Below are 14,546 nucleotides of genomic sequence, written 5' to 3'. Positions count from 1 at the left end.
TGGAGCCCGTCACTCAGCTCCTTAAACAAACCAGGCATTGCATACCAAGTATTAATTTACATGGAGAAGTGTGTGGTGGGGCTAGGATCTTAGAAAGCTGGAAGCCCAAGTTTCTAGTCCCATCACTAACATCTCCTTGTTAAATTAATGTGCAATTGGCATGTGGTGACACAGTACCTTGTGCTGTTGGCATTAGCTGTTGAAGAGGAACTCCTGAAGCCACACCCGGGTGCTGAAAAACCATCCCATGACGGCCCACTTCAATTCGTGGTCTCTTAGACGAATCTGTGATATTCAAATTCCATTTATGGCATGGTATAATGGAATGGGTTCAATTTTACAAAGAAAACTACTACACATGATTCCAACATCAGCTCAGAAAGCTACGACTACTACACATGTGTAGCATTTATGAAGAACATGCTCCAAGGGCAGAGTCCCTGTAACTTCAAGTTGGCCATCTCCAACCTTCTTAGCCAGAACAATCAACCTAACAATGTCTCCATGCCTGCCAAATCCAGTCCTACATATTGTGAGTGGAGCGTACCCGTCACATAGCACCATTCACAATAGATAGTCGCAAGGATCTGACAATTCCCAAGGTGAGGCAAAGCTGTATTTCAAGAGTTATAGAACAGTGGGCTCCATTCACTGCTGTTGGGGAGGAAAAAATAAAAAACAAAAAAAAAAAAAGAACCAAAGTGAAATTCTGTCTGCGAAACATACCTGCTGGTGCAAGTGCCTGCTGTCTCTTAAAAGCTTCAATTTCTATGGTGCTCACAGTCCCCGTTACTGGAGTCCCTGTATGCGTTTGCTATTGGAAAAAGAAAACAAATCACAAAAATTCAATCTGCAGATAGTCTAACACCAAGATGTAATTTACAAACAGATCTAAAGAGGCCAGCTCAGAACAAATCCTTCACAATGAAGAAAACAAGTGTCATTCAGTATCTACCATAAAGTTTTAGATGTCTGTAAAGCACAGATGCTCTTCATTGAGTTTAACTTTTAAAACAGTAACTAAACTGATAAAGTTGGTTATACATAATACACATCTACATTTTTTAAAAAGTGGTACCAAACCCATGAAAATGAGATATGTAAAAATTAAAGTTGCCAAACTTTTTTTTTCAAAATAAATGGAAATTTTCATAAGTGTATTACCCTTCATCATTTGCATAATGCTGCAATGAAGTCAAAATGACATATTCATATAGTATATTGCTGCAATAAAAAGCTGACATGACAAAAACTAAACATTGTGACTTCATTACAGGATTAATTAGAAGGGAAATTAGATGAGGAAACAGAATTTACGCACAAACTGTGTCATAACTAACAAGACACAAAAGTAAGAAATGAGAGTCAATACATTTGTGAAAGCTAATCCTTTTCACTCCATATGAAACATAAGTTACACACTAATTAACTTTCATCCTGAAGACAGCTTAAGTTTACTTGAGTCTCCACCACCACCACTCTCAGGATAGAGCTCCATGAGACTTAGCCTTGAAATATTTCAGGAAAAACTGCTAAGAGTCAGAAGATGGAATAAAAGAAACTCAGCCAATTCCAGTTTTCCAGATGCTCGGCTTGTACTTGTTTGCACAGCTGGAAAAATGAGCATCATGAAGAAACTCAAGGCGGAGAAACAGTATTGCCATCAGGCTAATGTGACATCAGAGCTCATCAGAAATTACTAGACATTTTGTCTGAGGATACACATCACACAACTATGAATTAACAAGCCTGGAAGAGCACTACTGATACTGAGATGTGAAAGAAATTACTGGGGTTTGGTTCAGCAAGTTAACAGTTTAGCATCAGTAATATTACACAGTGCATTAAAACTTTATTTTAGAATTACTACATTTAATATTGGCAATAATGGCAGAAAATATATCCTAGATAATCCTTTCAGCATCAAACTCCGATGGCAAACTCATGTACAGGATTATTGAAGCAAACAAGTGTGGGTATATGATGATTTCCATGCCCTTTGGGCCCTCAGCACTATGGGCTAGCACTTACTCATGTCCATCAGTGTCTGTGCAAGCTCAATACCCTTCAGGGAGTTTCCAAGTTGTATTTTTTAGTTCTCCTTAAAATTTAGCCATGCTATACCCAATATTCTACTATGAAACTTAACATGAGAAAAATAAGGGCTATCCCAAAAAAGGTCTGAAGTGATTCTATCAGAATATACAAACACAGACTTTACATATGGCAGCCTCTATGTCCTAGAAAATGAACCAATTTAGTACTCAAGTTCTCAAAGTGTAATTTTCTGATGGTGACAGCCTTTGCCATATCAATGCACTGTAAGGGTTTGCAAATGTTGTGAAAATTTATTATGACAACATAGCAAAAACAGCAATTTCCCAAAAGAATCTTGTAGTTTATTCACAAGTCTTTTTCTTCTCAGACTTTTAACAGAAATTCTACCAAGGTAAATTAAGCCTAAGGAAGTAAATACAGGTCTATGTTGAAATGAACTGTAGCAGTCACAACCCTGCATCTTCAATGCTTATTTGAACACTATTAATCACAGCCAACATCACCTAAAATGACTGGGTTTCAAACACTCCTTTTTGTGCTGAATATACTTCACGCCACTCAGATTTTACCAATGGCTACAAATTAGTAACATTTAATCTCTTGGCTGCTGTGAGGGCATTTGTGGCCACTCTAGAGATATAGCTATACCGTCGAGATGTGAATTTTGGTTTCAAGGGGTTTCATCCCTAATGTCATGGTTCACTGCCATCTCACACTCAGTATGAATTAAGTTTTCAAATGTTTTTCTTCTCACTAGGCAGATAGGCAGCGTATTTCAAGCCCAACAGCCAGCATCTGGCAGAGCATCATACACTTAGGCATTTATAGAATTTTCAAAAATCACACACAAAACCTTCTTCTGTACAATGCTACTGAATTAACAAATACAGCTTATGTCCCGTTTGCATCAAATGCTTTCTTGGACATCAGTTTAAGAAAGAACATTCTCCAAACGCCATTTCTTTCACCTGCACTCTTACTCTGGATGACAGCATAGTCACCGTTTCAGGCTGCATCTCTACTTTAGGATTTTCAACTGATGTTTTCTTAAGCATATGTCTCCCAGCAGTCTGCACTGTCACCATGTCATTTAGGCCAGACACTTCGAAGAGCAAAGACTTTATGTCTTTATAAATTAAAGTCACATAGCACTAATATTAGACTAAAACTGTCCTAACTTAATTAAAATAATGCAGTTCTCCAGAGGTCACAATTATGCAGTGAGCCCACAATAATCATTCTGAGTGCTGCACTTAGACACGCAAATTTGAATGATGTTGCTGATCAGGACATATTATTTCTCTAGAAACAGTTACAAAGAGAAAGGCTGATGGAAAGAGATGCTCCTTTCTGTTAACAGTTTGTGCTAAAAGTAATTACCAAATTACACAGACAGTTTTGTACATTTTAGCATGTACCTGCTAGTTTCTCTAAAACAGGTCTGAAACAGTATCACACTTTCAAAAGTACTTCATCACTGCTGCAGCTATAGCTTGATAACCCCAATTGCTATAATAAATAACCTGATATTACATATTTTAAACAGCTTAGATAAAGCCTGACTTCCTAAGGAGACTTCCAACACATGTCAGTGTTGACCATAAGGAAGAGCTCTCAGGGCAAGTCCCTTTACTATGCAACTCATCTGTAAAATACCACAGTGAACATCCTATTTGTAATATGCAGGAATACAAGCCATTTCATTTAACTCCCCCTTTTCCAAAACCCAAGACAAAGGCAGCGCAGACTATACGGCTTCCATGGTACAGCAGAGTAATTCACCCTGTAACAATGGCCAAGCATATATAATCGAGTTAAAAAGTAAACACTTCAGTTACAGAGGAATTAGGGTATATTACTTCCCAGGGTATACAAGCAATGGGTAATACAGAGTTCAAGGCTGCTACGTAAAACCCACGCTAGCCTGAATGTAAAAGCTGCATCGTCACTGATCCACAAAAATTTTAACTGATTATCACATTTATTTCTTTACTTTGTTCAGTATTCCCTCATGCAAACAAACAAACAAAAACTGTAAAAAAGAACTGTAATCATAAAAATAAGCACTTCAGTTTCTTCTTCCCAACATTTATGGTAGAGCTAATGGAAAGCGGTTACTAAAAAAAAAATTGTCAGAGGGTTATCATTGTTTAAAACTTTTCAGGGAAGGCAAATCCAAAACCTTCTGTAGCCATACTCAAAACCTTTAACAGATGAGGAAAAAAAGAAAAGAAATTTAGAAGAAATCCACAATTACAATGCCATAGACAAAAGAATCCATATTATCACTATGCAGAATGCACAAATGAACCAAATGTATTAGGGAAACAAAAGACAAACAAACCAAAGTGAAAACATTCAAGCTGAAAGTTAATGAAATAAGCCAGCAACCTGGAGACAAAGATTTAACTTCCTCAAGGCTTCATTAATACTGATGCATTCAAAGACTGCAAGGTTTTGTTTTGTTTTATTTAGATGATAAGGGATGGGCTCTTGGGAAAATTCTAATTCACCTAGGAAATATCAAATCTGAATGAAGAAAAAAAATCTGGGATGAAACTACATTTTAGAACCATTGAAAAGTACCTGAAATGGTTGCTGCTGGGATGAAAAAGCAGCAGAAACATTTGGAGGAAGCTGGGTTGCTATAGCGACAGGAGTACCAGTCTGCCCATCCTTTCCTGTCACAACCTTTACCTGAGAGAAATATTTTGGGGAAAAAAAAAAAGAAGGGAGAATCATTTTCTTTTAAAAAGTTTTTCCTCTTTTTTTTTTTTTTTTTTTTTTTTAACTGTTCAACACACTTATTTGTACTGATGGTACCTCACTGAAGAGGGGATTATAACTAAACCACCATCAGTGCAGCTTGCTTTGAGCACAGGCTGGTTTTGAAGAGTTCTGTCTCACTTTTAATAGCAGAACAGAGTACAGCCTTGACTATTTATAGTGAGTGACTTCTCCTCACTGGAAATCTTTTCTTAGATCAGTTAACATAAAAGTGTGTTTTACATTTAATGATTGCTGCTCTTAACGGACAACAAATTAGCATGACAGACAGTTTGAACTTAAGAGAGCTCCAACATTCATTTAAGCAATGAGCACAGCCACCATTCGCTCTCCCCTTGAATTCCCAAAGCGATCAACCTTTCCAGGCAAGGGATGAAGTGCATTGCTTTAGCAGAAAGTGATAAAGAGGGGGGAGGGGGAAATAAAAGAGAAGACAAAAAAATACAAAGAAAGAACATACTCAAAAGATGTCTTAATCTTTCAAAAGGATTCATCATTTGAAAACACTTAAAAGACTTTTGTTAATGCACTTCACAAAATTCTCCAGCAGTTAAAACAGACAAGCAAAAGACGATCCATCACAAGAAATAAGTGAAGTACAGCAAACTAGAAACCCGAAAAACCAAGGGGTAGAACCTCAACTGATGTAAATTGTAGTAGCACCACTGACTTCAACGAACCTATACAATTTACACTTGCTCAAGTTCTCTCACAATGCGCATACTGTCTTTAAAAATACCTGGTATTGCAGCTGACAAACACGCAACCCAACAAGAACACCTAAACAATTTGACAAAACACAAATCAGATGAAAAAATATATAAATTGAATATCCACTGACAATAAATTACAGTAACAGGCTATCTTTTATTTTTACATATACAAAAAGAAATTATTCCTTCAAAATTACCAATAACTATCACAAGCAGAAATAGATTTTTCCTAGTCAAGATGTTTAGGCCCCAAAGAAATGAGAAATTAAACTTCAACTGTTGTACTGTTCAAATTTTCCACAAATTCCAACTGAAGTTATGATCACTAATGATTCACACCTAAGAGAGTCATCAGCTTTCACTGAAGACACTCATTTCTAACAGATATTTCAAAGCAATACAAGTTTCTTTACATAACAGCTTTGGTTTGGTTCTTTACCAACAGACAACTATACACCCGTATGTATTTTTACAAATTTTAAAAGGCATTTATGCGTGCCAAGCAATGCAGTGGCATCAGTTGTATCTACCCTGTTGCAAGCACTTGCCGGGCAAGCTCGCAGCAGGCTCTGCGCAAGGCAGGCACTGGTCAAGAGCTAACAAATAGGTACAAACGTGCAGGAAAAGTTGTATGGCATCTGTCTGCAGCAAGCTTATTTCAAGTCCTTTGCCATTAATAAACAGTGAATTCAAGTTAGTTAGCAATTTTAAACCCTTGCATAAATAACAGAGTTAACTGGTTAATGTCCAGTCTGTAAAGTGCTATTTGGTTAACCATTTAGACAGCAAGACATACACAGAGCTCTAAGACAGCCTAAGTAACCTAACTCATTACCACGGACCCATATACATCACGATTCACATGTTCCCTCCGAGTAATAAGATCAATTCAGGGTTTTTGTTGGCTACAGCAACACTGAACTTCAGTAACGCCTATGGTCAGAAATCACACAAGTCAAATAAAGGTTAACCTGTTATAAGACTTGCTCATTCTTTTCCGTTTTGTGTAAGTCTAGAAAGTGAAATTTAATCTACGATTCCTATCCATATTCATTCCAATCATTTAAAACAGCTTCCACACCAATGCCATCTTTATTTGTGTGCTGGCTGACACTGTAACTAGGTCAGTGAAAGCTCCCTTCACCTCTCTATTCTTTTCTTTCAAATACAAACATCTAACTGCACACTCAAACCAACCTGTCGAATCACCCCACTTAGCAGAACCACGCTCTCTTAGGCCAACTATTTAAAGAAAAATTGCCATACTTCATCAAGTAAAAATGATTTTTCAGGTACTATCACATTCTCTAATACTTAACAATCCAGGTGCCACAACTTCATCTACAATTTTATTCCAAAACATTAACCAACAGATTTCTTACCTCATCATTGATGACTTCAGATTGTTCTTCCTCCTCTTCCTCCTCCAGATCCAAGTCATTTTGCCTCAGGTATGCTTGCAGTGGAACACAATGTTTCTTCTTAAAAGCTAAAAAGTCCATCATATTCCCTTGAAGATGTTGCAGGAAAAACAGTTCGATCAAACATTCCTTAAAAGTTTCCTTAAGAATTTCCATTTGCTTGTGGTGATGATCCAAACATTGTTTTCTCATTTGAGCAGTCTCTTGGTTGGCAGGAGGAATCTCCTCCAGTTTTTTGGGTTGTTTTTTCACTGCTGTACTAACTGTAGGAGTAAGAGGAAGACTCGATAGCCCCTGCGGTACAGTGGCCCGTGAAGGACTTGTGGGAGGAGGTGGTGATGTCATTCCAAATGCACTAGGCCCTCCAACTCCTGCTATCAATCCACCAGAAGTCCTGTCATATCCAATGGGTCTACCCAGCTGCTGTCCTTGAAGCACTTGCTGCTGCTGTTGCATAAGCTGCCCTTGGATAATATTGCTGATTTGGGGCGGCAGGCTGGTCGTCGTAATATGGCCCGGGCTAGTCAAAGATTGCATATTGGCTCCGCTAGCTACTGGGCTTTGAGGACCGAGATGATGGATGGTGCCACCAGACTGCGAATGCGGCTGTGAAAGCCTGCGTTCTCTTACCGTGGCAGGTGTCCCAGAAGATGGAAGCTGTACTTGTGTGGCAGCTCCTTGAGCAATTTGTGCAATTCCTGGTCCTTCCTGATACACAAAGTGTCCACCGTTCGAAGGACTCAAGCTGATTTGTCTCACAAGCACACTAGCATCCACAAACCCTCTAGTAGGGCTCTGGCTGCACATACCCAAGCCGGGGCCCGGAGTGCCCGCCCGAACACTGGGCAGCGTCTGCACCGGCACAGGGTTAGGCTGCGTAGGGCTTTGAGACTGAACTTGTTGAGGCAGCGGTGAAGTAACTTGAATATACGATGGGGATCCATGCTCAAAGCGCCTCTGCTGGGGACTGAACTGAAAACTGGGTGACGTTGGGTTTGGAATTGGCAGTGGGGTAAGAGTTATCTGCTGGTTTCCTGAAGCCACTGGTCCAACATTTTGCAGAGTGATGTTCACATTCTGCCCAGCTACTGGACTTCGACTCATTATAAACTGTTGTATTTGGTAACTGGGGGACTGCGGTGCAGACGGACTTGCAGAAGGTGCAAAAGAAGCTGCAGGGGACTGGGGTAAATTTGCCTGTTGCTCTTCTCCCTCACTGCCTGTGAAGGACCTGGACCTCTGGAGCTGGCGCTGGGCATTCTGAGGACCGTTACCATGGTGCATTCTCACTGTTGTAGGGTTTTTTTTATAGTATACTCTAAAGAAATACACAAAAACAGAAATTCAGGGAAGGTACAAATATTTCTGTAACTAAAACTATTTAGTTACTATTCAAAAGACAACCTTACAGTAAGAACTCAGTTCTCCCGTCTTTGCAGCTACTTAAAATGCTTTTACATCCTCAGCCAAGTCATCCAAAACCCTCAGCACCATAAAAGCTCACTGAAATCCCTCATACATTTCTCTAGCTAACAAAGTGCTGTTGAATAGTTTTACAAATTACGTTCCTCTGAGCTAGTTCAGATGGCTTCAAACAATTGAGAAAAAAATACCACCACACACAAAACTTTCTTCCTTTTCCATGGAACTTCACACATCATCAGCCTCTGCTGTCAAAACTATCTACTCTTTTTTGCGTTAGTTATGACCAGTGTTTCAGTGCTTTTAATACTTAACAGAATGTTCTCAAAAACACAACAGTTGCTTAAAAAGTACAGTATGTTTCCTCAACAGCAACTAAACCCACGGTAAAAGTGGATGGCGACTATTCAACTTTATCGTTCCAGCTAATGAGGGAGAAAAGCATAATAAAAAAATCTCACTCTGAAACATCTAGATGTTTGAGGAAATACTGTACCTGACACCTCACTCTACCTTCTCTTTACTTCAGAACGCTAACCCCTTAAAGGGGTGACGATTAATCCAAACCTGCTTCTCTTGGCTTCTTTACTGAGCCAAGCTATCCAAAAATCAAAAAACATCCTGCTCTTGTATTTCAGTCATAAAGAAACAAAAATTCCCCTGACGTGCACTGACAGGTAGATTCAGTGCTGGGTGTCACATAGCAGCAGCAAAAGAAAAATAGAACCTGGCGGGGGTTTCTCCCAAAAAAATCTCTCTCCTATTTTGAAAAAAGCAGTTTCATTTTCGGTATTTCGGTCCAAGCATCCCTCCAGCACGGTGCCGCTCGCCTGTGCCGCTAGCGGCGGGTGGGCCACACGGCACCGCCGGGCCACAGCCCCCGCCGGCCACAGCCCCCCCGCCCCCCCCAGCGCCACAGCGCAGCCCGCGCAGGCCCCGCGGCCGCAGGCGCCCCCCGGCCGCGCTGCACACGTGCTGCCGGGGGGCTGCAGCCCAGCGCCGGGCAGTGCAGGGGCAGCCCGGTCCCGGCCGGCACCGCTTCCCGAAGGGATAACAACGCCAGCGCCCCGCGGGACTGTGGCCTCTTCCACAGCGCTGGCACCAAATCATTAAGATTCAAATGATACCAACCACCGCCGGTAACGAGGCCTTATTATTTTAATTACCCGCACTCGCTAACGTTTGCGGCCCGAGTGGAAGCAGTTACCGCAGGACGCGCGGGTAAGGAAGCGCAGCAGCACGCCGCCGGCCTCCGCCTGCCCGCCCGGCCGGGATCGCCTTTTGTGTGCGAGCGCTCAACTCCGCCGCCGCGCCGGCCCCGCGCCCCGAGCTGGCGGCAGGCGCCCCACGGCGAGACCCGCGCCCCGAGACCCCCCCCCGGCGGGACGCGGCCGGCCCGGCCAGGCACCCCCCACCCCGGGCGCCGCGCAGGGAAGGCCCGTTCCCCCGCCGCCGGGACCGGTGCCGCCGGGCCTCGGGCCTGAGGCCTGGGGCGGGGGGGGAAGCGGGGAGGAGCGGGGCCCGGCCGCCCCCGCCCCGGACCCCCGAACCCAGCGGGCCCCACTTACCGCGGGCGCCGGGGCCAGACTTTCCATTCGCTCCTCACTGGAAGCGGGGGGCGGGGGGCGGCCGGAGCGGCAGCCGCTACCAGCGCCGGCAGGAGACAAACCGCGCCTCCTGCGCCGCGCTCCGCGCCTGCGCCGCCCCGCCGCGCTGCGCCTGCGCCGCCCCCGCGCATGCGCGCCCCGGGCCGCCTGTCGGGGCAGGGAGCGCGGCGGGTCAGGCGCGGGCGGGGGGGCGGCGGGGGCAGCGCCGGGCCTCGGCCCGCAGCCCGCGGAGGAAAGTGCCCCCGGGCCGCAGCGGCGGGGTTGGGCACACACCGACTCAGCGCCGCGCTCGGCGGCACCGAAGCGCAGCCTCAGCCCCTGGGCTCAGCCCTGCAGGAGACCGCACCGACGGCCGCGTTCCTCGCGCCTCCCGCCGCCACGGGCACCGGCACAGGCCTGAGCATCAGCACGCGGCTCCCGGCTCTTCTTAATAGATCTGAAATCTTTGGTGAATATCAGTTACTAGCTCAAAGTACAGCGATAAAGCTGAGATGGAACTGAAAATAAGTGAGAGTATACAAAGAGGGCGGTGTTTAAAAGTCTGTGTAATTAAAATTAATTGCACTTAAATAATACAGCATCTGGGGAGATACTATTTTCTGAAGCGTAAAAGACTTCCTGAAAGACTACTCCCATCATTTTTACTTAATAAACTTAATAACAGTAAGCAGTGCTATTTAATAGAGATTTGATAGTTTATTTTCAATACCAAAATATGAACTGAAAATAAAAAAGTAAAAGGTTATCTGATCTGAGCAGAGTCACCAAAAGCACCTGCACAGCTGTCAGAGTGATGGCTACTACTGATGCTGTCAAAATGCTTCCACTTGGGAAAATCCGGTGGGGGGCTGTGGGCTCCCACCGTGCTGGAGCAGCGGGCACCATGGACCCTCACTGTAACACGGATACAGCAGGGCAGCGCACGTCCCCAAGCCTGGAATCATAAGATACATGGTATTTTTAACATTGACAGGTGTTCTGAAGTGATCACAAAAGAGGGTATGAAGTCCTAAAAAATTCTTCCAATGACGGAGATAGACTTCTACTTTCTCAATGTATTTATTAGTACCATAAAACTACAATTGTTCCAGCCTATATATGGAATGTGTTTCCAGCATCATAAAATCTACTCTGGGATGAAGCCCAAGATCCTGTATCTTTAGGAAAGAGCTTGTCTGTAATTATTCTCTGAATAGTGTTCTTGTATCCTTGAACAACAAGACTGTAGTTTTTAAGCAACATTTAAGTCCATCACCTCAGCTCAGATGAAATGAAATGCTCCTGTTACTCAATGTCCCAATCGTCCAGGCTTGCCGAGTCCTACACACAGCCTCAGCAAAGGCAAAACTGATGCCACAAGCGCACATGAATCTGGGCTTATACATTCACTCAGCCAGGAGGAACATGCCTACAACTGCAGGAGTGAAATGAGCCCGCATACCACATGGCAATCATGGCTTTGTTTCTCACCTGTGCTTCCCCCTGTGGTTGACACTGGGTTTGGATTAGCTGCACTGTCCCTCCTCTTGATTCCAGCTAGGCTGTTTCTCCTGCAGTTGTGGAGCTATTTGTCCTGTCAGTGCCTACGACAACAGAAAAGGACAGAAGGGGTAGGGGTTATCACAGCGACAGGCTTCTTTTTAATTATTTTACTTCTGAGTAGAAAAAATCCATGACTGTTGCCATGAGGACACGTAAAGATTTTCCCCAAAATTAATTTCTAATTGTATCAATAATTGTGACAGAAGGTTCTCACTTGACAAAAAAATTATTATGTATCAGGGTTGCTTGCTCCTGACATTGCAAAAATGCTGAAAAATGAGACAACTTTGCAGAAGAGCGAAGGAATCTGGAATGGACAGATGATGCACTGGAAAGGGATTTGGCAGTCCAAACCCATACTGAACAATTTTCAGTCTTCCAAAAACTCTTGTTACTCTTCCTTATTCCCAGCCTCTGCAATCCCAGCCAAAAATAGTGTAAAATTATTGTTGAACTGTATCTTTCTAGATATTTTTATCTTCTGATTTTCTATGTGAGCTAACAATTCAGGATTTTTACTATTTTAACTGTGATCACATACCACCACCACCCCGAGAAGTCTGGAAATACATGTAAAACTAGACAATGTTTAAAATTCTGACTCTGATCTAATAAAGCACTTTTTTACATATCATTAAAGAACTGCTCACATTCTTAATGTTACACTACCTGAGTTAAAAAATGTGTTGAACAATGATCTCCCTGAGCAGCCACTTCTCAAATCAAATGTTTAATACCTTTTTTCAACAGTCTCTCTTCTACAGAATTACTACTTACAAGCCTGTAAACCAAAAACTCATTAAATACTGTTCCCTAAAAAACAGTGACACTTTCTGAAACTCAGCTGTTTCCTCACCTATGGCAGTGAGCACCAACGCTTGTTCAGAGTCCGTCAGGTATTTTCAAAGGAAGTTTTCTACTCATTTTTTGGTTTCTTAAAGGAAAACTTTCTTTTTTACATCTGATTTCATATTTTCAAAACACCAGGTTCTTTTAAGAACTTATTTTCAAAAATGAACAATAAACAGTATTGTCTTCTATTCAACTGCATTTAAAAAAAAAATCCTTCCAATAGCAGTGCATTTGCTAACAGTGTCTATCTTGCACACCCCTGTGTACCTGGCCAGTGATGTGAGGTGAAAAAGAGCTCCCCTCCACTCTCAACACATCTTTCCAGGAAAAGAAACAGTCACTTGAGAGAAGCTTGCCAAGTACATCTTAGAACTACATGAACATCAGCATCTCACCACTAGTGGATTTGAAATCCAATGATAGACCATCAAGAAGGACATTTATTGTTTATCAAGAGCAGAAAACACCCAAAGATCTTAATGTTCGTTTTAACTGTCCCAACGCAGAAATTTAGATGGCTTGCAAGATGGAAGTGGGAGGGAAAGACAGGAACAGAAGATACGGTAAGGGAAAGGGCAGGGTTTTCATTTTGCCTTTATTCTGATGGGAAGAAGCATGTATGACTGATCTAATCTTTAAAGGGATTTTAAAAGACCAAATGAACTACTAAACTTAAAGGACAACCTCAACCATAAATCCTACTTTCACCTAAAAACATCTTCCCTCTATTTTTTATTTTTTAAAATCTATACTATTTCTTAGTGTAAAAGTCACCTGTATATGTGAATATCTCCATCTCTTGCAATTTTATCACATGATTCTTTAGCCTTTGTATCTATCAGCAGATCTAAATCAGTGTCATAGAAGACAATAGTATTCCCATCTGCATGGCTGACACCTGTGGTGTGGCAGAAGTGTGGGAAGAAAGGATAGCACAGAAGAATTGCTTGTCTTGGTTGAAGTTTTTTATGGATTCCTAAAATTCAACTTAATTACAAATTCACATTAATAAAGCATAAATCTCTAAAACTCTAATTTACAGAATGAGAAGATCAGAAAAATTGCTTTCTTATTACTTCCTCAACCTACGTTAAGAGCGCAAACATTTTAAGTTATCTGCCTGCCCACATTACTGATCTACACAGTTCAAAATTAATTTGTGTAGCATTAGAACTATTAATTTATGGTGCAGTCAACCAGATAAAAACCTAAAGATCTATGACAGTAGTCACATTATGTCCTATGACTAAGCACACCTGACTGGGTTATTACATTCTGTGCATGCTTCATCATTTTTCTTGTCTATTGACTAGATTGAATCCCTTCTACTGTGCTGCCTTGTGTTGCTTTAAGGCAAAGTACTGCTTTATGTTTTATACTGCATCAGACAGAAAGCATAACAACACAATCTGAAATAAAAAATAAGAAAAGAATAACTTAATTATATTGTTAATGTTTGCTCAAATTGTAGGCCCCAGAGGATACTGAAAATCTTACTGGGGAGGGAAATGAACATACTTTCAATTTACCCTCAGGCAATGCCAGGGCACTCCACAAAAAACAAAAGCCCCTGGAGTAAGGCTGAGGAAGTGCCAAACAGGAAAACAGCAACTACACATAAAGTACTAACAATGTAGATAGCTACAGATAATGAAAGCAAAAGCAACTAATCAAAACGCTATTGTGAAATAAAACATCTGTATTTCAAGCACAAATTAGTCATAAATGTAGGACAACTAGTGGCATACCTCTTGGAAACACCCTGGATGCCTCATCAAATAGTAATATGACTGACAAATTCCATATATAATACATAGTTTGTGCTACAGCTACAAACATAATTTGCTTAAATAACTCATGACATTATGCAAACTAATTTTGCAAATGTATTAGACTTCGCTTTAGCATTTTCCCTTCCACTATGAGCATCTATTAACCATTATCTTGAGTAAGAGGTTCTCTTACCAGATAATGCCAACTGTGAGCACCGCTCTTATTAACTCTTACGTACATGAGAAAATGGAAGTTCAAGAAAAGCTCCAGTATATCGAGCATTGGAATCACCGTGTCAAAAACAACACACGATGTCCTCTTGCTGTCAGCTTCCAAAGCAAGACAGCTAGAGCTTCCATCTTGCCTTTTTA

General features: G+C 41.9%; 1 protein-coding gene and 1 non-coding gene across 16 annotated transcripts in view; both read right to left on the bottom strand.

The window, feature by feature from the left end:
- The window catches only part of EP400 (E1A binding protein p400), a 49,636-nt gene extending 39,531 nt beyond the window's left edge, over positions 1–10,105 (bottom strand). For 9 of the 15 annotated variants that reach the window (XM_055796153.1, XM_055796155.1, XM_055796157.1 and 6 more), the window contains exons 1-5: positions 9,970–10,105; positions 6,941–8,297; positions 4,645–4,755; positions 727–814; positions 178–285 (exon numbers count right to left, since the gene is read on the bottom strand). In XM_055796153.1, the coding sequence (XP_055652128.1) occupies positions 178–285; positions 727–814; positions 4,645–4,755; positions 6,941–8,263 (1,630 nt within the window). In that variant the 5' untranslated portion in view covers positions 8,264–8,297; positions 9,970–10,105. The remainder of the gene's footprint in view (positions 1–177; positions 286–726; positions 815–4,644; positions 4,756–6,940; positions 8,298–9,969) is intronic. The other 6 variants (XM_055796161.1, XM_055796168.1, XM_055796166.1 and 3 more) reach the window with 3 other exon arrangements.
- A 3,748-nt stretch (positions 10,106–13,853) lies between these two features.
- On the bottom strand, positions 13,854–13,992 carry LOC114011050 (small nucleolar RNA SNORA49). Its single transcript, XR_003552792.1, has one exon. It is a non-coding gene; the product is annotated as a small nucleolar RNA SNORA49 (small nucleolar RNA).
- Positions 13,993–14,546: the final 554 nt, after the last annotated feature.

The sequence above is a fragment of the Falco peregrinus genome, chromosome 2 (genome assembly GCF_023634155.1).
Source record: "Falco peregrinus isolate bFalPer1 chromosome 2, bFalPer1.pri, whole genome shotgun sequence".
In the NCBI taxonomy this organism is placed as follows: Eukaryota; Metazoa; Chordata; class Aves; order Falconiformes; family Falconidae; genus Falco; species Falco peregrinus.
This window is presented reverse-complemented; position numbering and strand designations above follow the sequence as displayed.